Source organism: Odontomachus brunneus, unplaced genomic scaffold (assembly GCF_010583005.1).
Source record: "Odontomachus brunneus isolate Ranch 3 - 2012 unplaced genomic scaffold, Obru_v1 Obru_scaffold_009, whole genome shotgun sequence".
Classification (NCBI taxonomy): Eukaryota; Metazoa; Arthropoda; class Insecta; order Hymenoptera; family Formicidae; genus Odontomachus; species Odontomachus brunneus.
In genome coordinates this window covers 446,756-456,406 of record NW_022639459.1, presented here as the reverse complement: position 1 = coordinate 456,406, position 9,651 = coordinate 446,756, and the positions used below count along the sequence as shown (strand labels likewise).

Below are 9,651 nucleotides of genomic sequence, written 5' to 3'. Positions count from 1 at the left end.
TTTTAGAATATTCATGAATATAACTTAATATCAATAATACTAAATAATATGCAAAGATTAGCAATTACCACTTATAGGAGTGCTGGGTAATTCACTCTCAGTGAGGCTGCTTGTCATTAAATCGAGCTGTGCAGAAATGTCTAAAATCTCATCCAGATTCTTCACAGATACCTCCTCAACATCCTCGGGTATATCCTCATTATCGAAATCGTCTAATGGCGCAATATCGCTGTTATTATTAACCGACATTAAACTCGCCATACTCTGCATGTCCTCATCCCTGGCAAGTAAAAAATAGTTACAATTTTGTCGACTAAGCCGCATAAACGACATGTAATTTCTCAAAGATTTCTACAATTTAACTCCTCGCGTTGGCACTTAATTGACGCTCGCGCGGAACATACACGTCAATTTAAGTCGGTTCTCGAATAAAAAACAAGAAAAACAAAAGCAGAGTACAACATCTAACAACCTTCTCAGTAGTCGGTCTATTTTCAACATTCTCGCGTTGATTTTTTTCAAAAACATATTAAGTTGTATGGGAATTTATTATTTATTGTTGTAAATTTCCTATACACTTTTTAAGATTTGATAAAATTCGTGCTACAGTACCTAAAACAGACCAAGTGATGGCTACTGAAAGTTTACTCTATATGCCTAAGATGTGCTCATTGTGGCTCATAAGTAGTAAAAATTTTGGAAAACTCCAAACTTGCGAGGAGTTAATTGTGAAATATGTTGACAATACTAAATTGTACACTTACGTCGCCTTTCCCTCTCGCAGAAATACACATGACAAAGTACATTCCAGTGTAGCACTAACTATCTTTTTAGAAGTAGGTTTCAAGTCTAATTTGAGCTGTTGCTGACTAGATTCCAAAGTGGCGTATTTCTTCATGTTTATATTAGTGGCAGCGACATGGCGCCTCTTCCCTGTTGACGACACCTGCTCTCAATGATGGAACAATGTATATTTACTGTCACAGGTTTGTTCTCTAAGCATAGTCATTAATCACTGTTATTTCTTACATCTTCGATGACAAATGTCCAGTCTTTGTCTTCTAATTCGTGCGTTCTTGGATCCTTAAATAATGTCACGGAAACTGTATGATTATCAGGAACTGCCCAACTGATGACACCCTTCAGTGGATCGCTCAGACTTGGCTCCCAGTCTAAAGGTTCTGAATTGACTCTTCTGCTGCGTCTGGTCCAGACAACGCTCAGCTTGTTCGGTTTCCTGCAGTGTTAGTATTTCTAAAGTTTCTGTAGCTAATGAGGAGCATTGTTGCTTCAATATTTTTCAACAGAATATCACACAAAGTATTTAGCCTTAAAACTAAACAATTATCTCAATTATTCAATATATATCAAGTCTGTTCTTTTCTAAATGAACTAGATAGCACTTTCTTTAAAATAAAGCAAGTATATTACAAAATATTGAGGGAAAAAGGAACAAAGTTCCAATGCATCATTACTTTAACTAAAAGCAAACATGCAGAGCTATTAGATCTGTTTTTCCTAGCTCAACTAGACTGAACTTTTTATGCCTTTAGAATAAAATGAGTATATAATGAGTATATAATCAAGTGTTGAAAGAAAAAGTTGAAAGCAATGTTCCAAGTATTGTGACACTAGTTCAGTTAAGAAGAACAAAGTTATTATCATCTGTTAAAAGTGCAGTATCATAAATAAATCGGAATCTTATTTAAATTGTATTGTTGTGTCGTGAACTAACGTGATCTTTGAACCATTGCGATTTACTCAACAATGAGACGTCAGAAACGCACGCGTCACTCACCATTTCGTCGTCGTCTCGAGCGTGACCTCATGATAGGACACGGTGAACTGGAACTTCGCGGCACGCTTGTTCACCCGCTGCAGGCGTTTCCAGACGGAACTCATGTTTATTCGCTTGCGCTTCGTTCTCCGGACTGCCTTCGCTCGCGGATCGCACACTACTCGCGAAGAAATCCCACTACAGACACGTGAGCGAGACGACGCTGCGCTTCATCTCCGAGTGAGGACGCGTGATACTGCTGGGATACGTCAGGTCGACACGAGTGGAAACGCAATCCGCGGCGTTTGACGTTTGAGCCTTGGCACGCTCCCGCAGCCCCAAGCGCGATCATATGTTCTATGGATGACGGTTCCGAAGTCGGCGATTCCTCCTTCACGCGACCCGTTCCTCCCCGAGCGAGCGGACTGTCATTCTCGCGGCCTGTCCCGCACAATGCCCGAGTGCAACACGCGTACACTCTCACGCACTCACACAACGTCACGCTGCACTACCCTGCCTCAGGTCGCTCCCGCCGAATGATACCGTACTCTCGTGACGAAACCAGACGAAATCGTTCTTCATCCGAGACCAAGCAATGATGTCACACCGTGAGATTTCTTGCGCGCGCGCACATTGGCGGAAGCGTCATGTGGCCCGTAGTAGAGTATAGTTAGATGCTTATGCTGGATTCACAATGCATTTAGAAGTCACTTTCTAAAGTTCCTAGCTGACAACGTTCTATCCCTAGAAAACAAACTCACCTATTAGATATCGGATTGTTTATGCTTATATCAGGCTGCGTTCAGATTCCTCATTTGAGTTTATGTAAAGATCGTTCTACATTGGCTGCGTTCAGCAGAGAAAGCTGCTTTGCAACTGTTGTAAAATTCGTGAATCTGATTGGTACGTGCTCTTGGATTCAACCAAAATTAAGAGCATGCTCCAATTAGATTCATGAATTTTACAACAGTAGCTTTCTCTGCTGAACGTAGGGATTAGTTGCAACTCGATCGCAAGCAGACGCAATTCTTATTGCGACAGCCAATCAGAAGTATCAATGGTGCTATTGACGCTTCTGAATGGCTTTGCAACAAGAGTTGCAATCGACTTGCAACTAATGTAGAACGACCTTTATAGAAACACTATAGTATATATTACATATACACTTCCAGTATTAGAGCACTTCACTTAATTCATAGCACTTAGGCCTGGTTGCACCAACATTATTTTGGCTTTAAGCGAAACTTAAACATATATTTATCTTTATCTTTCTTTTTATATAAATAAAGATAGACATATATTTAAGTATCACTTAAAACCAAAATAACGTTTGTGCAACCCTTATAGAAATATCATACTAAGAATCATTGATAATTACTTATTTTCAGTATTAAAAATACTGGATAATAAGTAATTATCAATGATTCTTAGTATGATATTTCTATAAGGGAACTAAGCCTTAATTCATAGCACTTCTAATATTAGAGTGCATCCAGGGCCCCTATTCTTGAAATTTTTGCGTATACATAATTTTCATTGCGCAGTTATTTTATGGTATGATTAAATCTGCTCAGTAAAACTTACATATACGCAACTATTTCAAGAATAAAGGCCTAGGTAGGGAAACTGAACGTACCCCAGACGCACCCAGACATTCCCTAAATCGAGAGTCACTAAACGACCCGATGAAAAATTTTTCATGCAAAATTTTGTATAAAATTTGTCCATACATAATTATGTATAATTATAGAACCCTTATAGAAATATCATACTAAGAATCATTGATAATTACTTATTATCCAGTATTTTTAATACTGAAAATAAGTAATTATCAATAATTCTTAGTATGATATTTCTATAAGGGAATCATATAACATTATATATAATTATACACAATTATGTATAACAATATGTATAATTACATATAAATTTATGCGTAATTATGTAAAATTATATATGAATATATATATATATACACACATGTTCCTTTATAATTATCCAAGAGTGAATTAAAAAAAAAAAACATTTGCCATTGCATTATCCAGTATTTTTAATACTGAAAATAAGTAATTATCAATGATTCTTAGTATGATATTTCTATAAGGGCATCAACTACAGATTTTCAGTACCGGCAAGGAATGTCGGAACACAACCTGTATTTTCCATGTGATGTTCATTCAAATAAATTATTTAGCTTTCATCTCAACTCTATTTTTAAAGAGAGAGAGAGAGAAACGCAATTCTCTAAATTAATTGCAATTCCCAATTAATTGCTGTTTGACGATTATTTCAATTTTATAGAGAGAAGATAAATTTATACCCGGCAAGTTCAAAATTACAGTAACATTTCAGACAGCACAATGTCCAAAATCGGGTTATAAGACATCTTTAAGACATCTTTAAGACATCTTTAAGACAAGTTTATAAGGTATTGTCTTAAAGGTATCTTAAAGACCTCCTAATGACTCGGTTTTGACATTTGTGCTGTCTAGGATAACTGTTAGTTATAATTTCCTACTCAACGTAATTCTTAACGCACGTTATATTGTTGAGTGGAGTATTATAATTAAATTATGTAACCTGGTTGTCATCTAATAGTTACCTGAATGTTTGCTGGATACAGTCTAATATGTTGGATAATTAAGAAATACGTTCTTACGTAATACACGCCAGCAACCAACTAACATTAATTAATCAAAGCATCTAACAAGAGATGTAAACACTAAATAACAACTCTAAAAGTGGGTTATTATATAATCTTTACATAAGACGTCTTTAAGATGTCTTTTATACACGCGTGTTGGATAAGTAAGTTCATCGCAAGGGAGTACATTAATACATATAAAAAAAAACATAAAAATACAAGAATGTTAAGAAAGTTACTTAGTTTTTGTGTCATTCTAAAAATTTTGTAAAATAAAATATATAAAAATAAAAATATTTATTTTTTATTTACAAAGAACCTACTTAAAAAATTTGAGATAAATCGGTAAATAAGGCAGTTTTTGCAACAGCAGCCATAAATTATACATATATATATACATATATATTAACGACAAAATAGCGTGTGCATAATTATGTAACAAAATATAATTAGATAACGTGCATATAATTACATGTTGCTATCCGTTTTTTCATCCCGTTTGTTCCTTCTACTACAATTTCCAATGAAGATTAGCAATAACGAGAACAAAAACAACCAGTCACTATGAACATTACGTTATTACGTTACGTAAGATCATGGAGTTACTTCTCTCGTATATGACGAATGGTAGCTAAGGAACTTAGTATATTTCGCAAGATGTTTAAGTCATTGCGTGTGCTGGGATCGATATATAAACCTACTGTTCATCATCGAAACGTTTCACAGTACTGAAAGACAATTGCACATATGCACATCCAATGTGTGATGAACAGTGATTTGATACAGTATTCTGATTGTGAGATATACAATTAGCTCTGCACTTAACGACGTATAAAGAACTTTTCTTCTATAATAAAGGTGACAACGGGAGTATAATGAACAGTTTGCTTCTTAAATATTAATTGTGAAAGTAATATAAAACCGGTTATTTTCTTTTCTCTTCAAGATATTAAAACAAATCGATCATAACGAAAATAGTTCAAATATCAAAATTTTAACTGACCATGCCTTTAAATAGGGATTTTTATACTTTTCATGTAAATTTATCCTGTTCTAATATTGATCACAGAATATTTAAATTATTATTATTATTGACTATAAATTATCAAATTGTTAAAAATGAAGTGGGTTATTCATGTGAGACTTACAGTTATATTAAAAAAAATTAGTTATACGCTATTTTTTCTCTCAAATATATTCCTTATTCATAGCATCTGGAAATCATAATTTTCCATCTTTAATTAGTATATATCGCACAAAGTTACATAACAAAGTTTGCTCTGAATATTTCATAAAATAAGCTAAATGCTACAAATATTATTAATTAACTTTATGATCGAGTCTTTTATTATTATGTATTTTTGTAATAAATTGCGATTTAAATATTATTTAAATGAAATATCTTTCCAAGTCTTCTAAACTATATTTGAGCAAATTTCCTTAGTCTAAATAGAATCTGATATGAGATTTAAGGATTATTAATACACCGCTAATATCACGAATCATAAATTAAGTTAGCGGTCGCGAATATGTTAATATATATAGAGAAAGAGAGAGAAAATATAGATAGTCATAATAAATAAATCGTAATAGTAAGAATATTAAGATCATTATACTGGTTTTTGTATACAGAGTTTTAATAACGATTATCTCTTTTCGGTCATGTGTTCATATACAAAATTATAAATTCTTACAAGTTACATATACAAAATTACAATTTTTCACACTATCCAAATGTGACACGTCATTTTTTTTAAATTTAACACATACATAGCATATGGTATGATATTTCATATGTGATATTTTATATCATCCTGTTTTTAATTTGCACAATTATTTAGATGATTGTTTAAACTAAATTCGAAGTGGTGATGTACGTAAAAACTGATATCTATAAGCATAACATGTGAACCTAAAACATATAAACACTATAAGCACATAAACTCATGCACTCAAAGCCCATAACTCGAAAATCCATAAACCCGTAAACCTGAAATCCATCAGTTCAAAACCCATAAACAATCGTCTAAATAATTGTGCAAGTTAAAAAACGGACCGATATAAAATATCACATAATGTGAAATTCATGGCATATGCTACGTGCGTGCTGAGTTTTAAGAAAAATGACGTGTCACATTTAGATAGTGTCCCTTGTTATTGTTATATAAACGTTAAAGTCGCAAAATGATTATTGCATTACGCGACAGAAGAGCGCAGGTTTTATTTCAAAGTATATTTCAAGTTAGACTTCATCCTTCCATTAAATCGTGATCACAAATATTAAATTAACTTCCAAGGTTCAAATGAAACATAACGTATTTCAAGACAACTCTTACAACCCTTTCTTGTCAATAACAGAGATATTTTTTTTTAATCGATTGTCGGTTTGTTTAAAGAAATTTGTATTGATTTGTAAGAACTAAATTATCAATTTCAAAATTGAACTTAGATTCACTTTCAAATTAAACGGCTCATTTATTGACGATAAGAATGTTAGAAATAACGAAAATTTAACACTTTGCACGCTAGAGGGTAGAATTTCATGAAATAATTGTGTATCGTTACATTACAGACGAAAATATTGATTCGCGATGTTAATCGGGGTAACAATCGGAATTTTTATCGTTACTCTCACTTTAGCGTATATTTATTACAAATATGTGGTGTTCAATTTCTGGCGCAAAAAGGGTGTATTTTATATCGAGCCTGTTGTACCAACCGGCAATGTGACTGATTTTGTAATTGGAAAAATGACAATAGGTAAGTATTATAATAAGTATAATATTAATAATATAATATTTTCTAAACTACATATGAAATTTTGATGAAACTCTATTATTGTATTAAAAATATATACAAATTTTAGAATTATATTAATCATGTTGGACTGAAAATACAGCATCAAAATCGTCAATCGAAATCATCCTCTTTCTTTGATATTTGACACAATTATAATTTACTTCTTTTCCTTAAATGTATTCTATCTGTTAAACAATTCTATACAAATCATATACAATCTATACAATATTCTTCTGTTAAAATTGAAGAAAAATTTTGTAAACAGGTGAACTCTTTCAAAATGCCTATATGAAATATAAGGAACATCGTGTCTTCGGAATGTACACATTTTTCAAGCCAAACCTGGTGATCGCCGATTTAAATCTCATTCGAACGGTGCTGACGAAGGAATTTGGGAGTTTCCACGATCGTGGAATGTTCTGCAACGAGAAAACCGATCCATTGTCCGGCCATTTATTTCTGTTGCCCGGGAAAAAGTGGCGAAATCTACGTGTTAAATTAACGCCGACTTTCACTTCGGGAAAGATAAAGCAAATGTTCCTGGTCCTGAAAGAGTGTGGCGAAGAGTTCACGAAAAGTTTGGAGAGTATAGCTTGTACGGGGGACTCTATCGAAATCAAAGATATATTTGCGCGGTGAGTTTCTGTTAAAAGACCTTTTTTCGACGAAGAAATCATCTCTAAATCAACAAAACATGCGCTATGATTTAAAGGATATAGTTTAAAGAATAATACGCGTATTTCTGATTCATTTTATTAAAAAAATGATATAAAAAGCTCTGAGAGTTAAAATCAAAAAACAAAAAATGAACCTATAAAAGCCAAGCACGGGAATTCGTTGTGCAAAAAAATTTTCTTCATTTTTCTTCTAACTCATTTTGTTTTTCTTTTGCTTTTGCATTAAGTTTGTTTTTCTCTTGGCATGAATATGTAGATTCATGACGCAATTGTTTTCCACGGAAACATTATTCTTAAATCTGCAATATCATCAAATATTAGTGCCTACTTTATTCAACTCCTGTTTGACTTGGACGACTTGAATGACATTGGGAATAATTAGATACGCAAAATTACATCATAGGACAACTATGTACTCTGAATTATAGTAATTATTTTATAATTAATGTAATCATAGCATTACATAGCATTAACATATGACACGTGTTGCAGACTTGCATTATAAGCGAATTTAATTGCATGCAATGAACAACGACTGATTACATAACAACGTTTAAAAAAAATTTATAGGATTTTAAGAATTGTTTTGTTATATAACGCATTCTTCAAGAAATTTTGCATAGGACAATTATATAAAATAAAGTTTTAAACTATACAAATATTTCTTTTTTTTATGAAATTCGAGAGGCTCTTCAATTCAAGTGATCACGACATACGAATCATTGCACAAGGACTTGCATGATTGTGACAATAGCTGAGATAATACGATATATACGGCAAATAATCTGATCAAAATAATGTGTAATGTGTTAATATATTTGAAAGTATTATATGTACAGTAAATTACACAAAATCATAACTTACGATTTGGTCACAATGAAGTTGGTAGTTCATAAACTCTCAAGTTAAGGAGTCATTACTGATTGGATTTTTTGCTCTATAAATATGTAATTTATTAATTATTAGTATTATTATTGTTTATTATTATTAAGTTTTCTCAGTTGTATTATTAATTGTATTATTAATGCGCAAATATATCGGCAATAGCTCCCAATTTTTATAATTTGCTAAAATTCTTAATTCTACATTCTACAATATGTCTATACCGTTTGCAACTCACTATATATAACTATTGCAACTCAGTTGTGTTCCATATACAGAGTGTCCGGTAACTGATCGAGCAACCGCCGTGTACGAGTAGAACAGGTCAAAATAATCATAAAAATTATATACCATTTTGAAATTTTCTCGATATTTATTCCGTAATTAATTAAAATGTATAAACGAATAAGCGTACGAGAAGCGGTAGAACAGGCTCTGTGTGTAAAAGAAATGGCTTACCTCTTAGCAACGATGAGTAAACAGCTGATTTCAAGGAGTAACGTACACGTGTCGCTTGTTACTCCGCCTTGAAATCAGCTGTTTACTCATCGTTGCTAAGAGGTAAGCCATTTCTTTTACACACAGAGCCTGTTCTACCGCTTCTCGTACGCTTATTCGTTTATACATTTTAATTAATTACGGAATAAATATCGAGAAAATTTCAAAATGGTATATAATTTTTATGATTATTTTGACCTGTTCTACTCGTACACGGCGGTTGCTCGATCAGTTACCGGACACTCTGTATATGGAACACAACTGAGTTGCAATAGTTATATATAGTGAGTTGCAAACGGTATAGACATATTGTAGAATGTAGAATTAAGAATTTTAGCAAATTATAAAAATTGGGAGCTATTGCCGATATATTT

General features: G+C 32.7%; 2 protein-coding genes and 1 long non-coding RNA gene across 6 annotated transcripts in view; 2 read left to right on the top strand and 1 right to left on the bottom strand.

Annotated features, from left to right (window-relative positions):
- Positions 1-1,693, top strand: part of LOC116840394 — a 16,225-nt gene extending 14,532 nt beyond the window's left edge. The window contains exons 2-3 of the long non-coding RNA XR_004377340.1: positions 910-986; positions 1,119-1,693. This is a non-coding gene — a long non-coding RNA (uncharacterized LOC116840394). The remainder of the gene's footprint in view (positions 1-909; positions 987-1,118) is intronic.
- LOC116840385 (EH domain-binding protein 1) overlaps positions 1-2,388 on the bottom strand; it is an 11,588-nt gene extending 9,200 nt beyond the window's left edge. For all 3 annotated transcript variants that reach the window (XM_032807010.1, XM_032807012.1, XM_032807011.1), the window contains exons 1-4: positions 1,799-2,388; positions 1,030-1,237; positions 765-946; positions 69-280 (exon numbers count right to left, since the gene is read on the bottom strand). In XM_032807010.1, the coding sequence (XP_032662901.1) occupies positions 69-280; positions 765-946; positions 1,030-1,237; positions 1,799-1,902 (706 nt within the window). In that variant the 5' untranslated portion in view covers positions 1,903-2,388. The remainder of the gene's footprint in view (positions 1-68; positions 281-764; positions 947-1,029; positions 1,238-1,798) is intronic.
- Positions 2,389-5,112: 2,724 nt separating this feature from the next.
- LOC116840293 (probable cytochrome P450 6a14) overlaps positions 5,113-9,651 on the top strand; it is a 9,368-nt gene continuing 4,829 nt past the window's right edge. The window contains exons 1-3 of one of the 2 annotated variants that reach the window (XM_032806838.1): positions 5,113-5,279; positions 6,994-7,181; positions 7,486-7,855. In XM_032806838.1, the coding sequence (XP_032662729.1) occupies positions 7,013-7,181; positions 7,486-7,855 (539 nt within the window). In that variant the 5' untranslated portion in view covers positions 5,113-5,279; positions 6,994-7,012. Of the gene's footprint in view, positions 5,280-6,993; positions 7,182-7,485; positions 7,856-9,651 lie in introns of those variants that run through there. The other variant, XM_032806839.1, reaches the window with a different exon arrangement.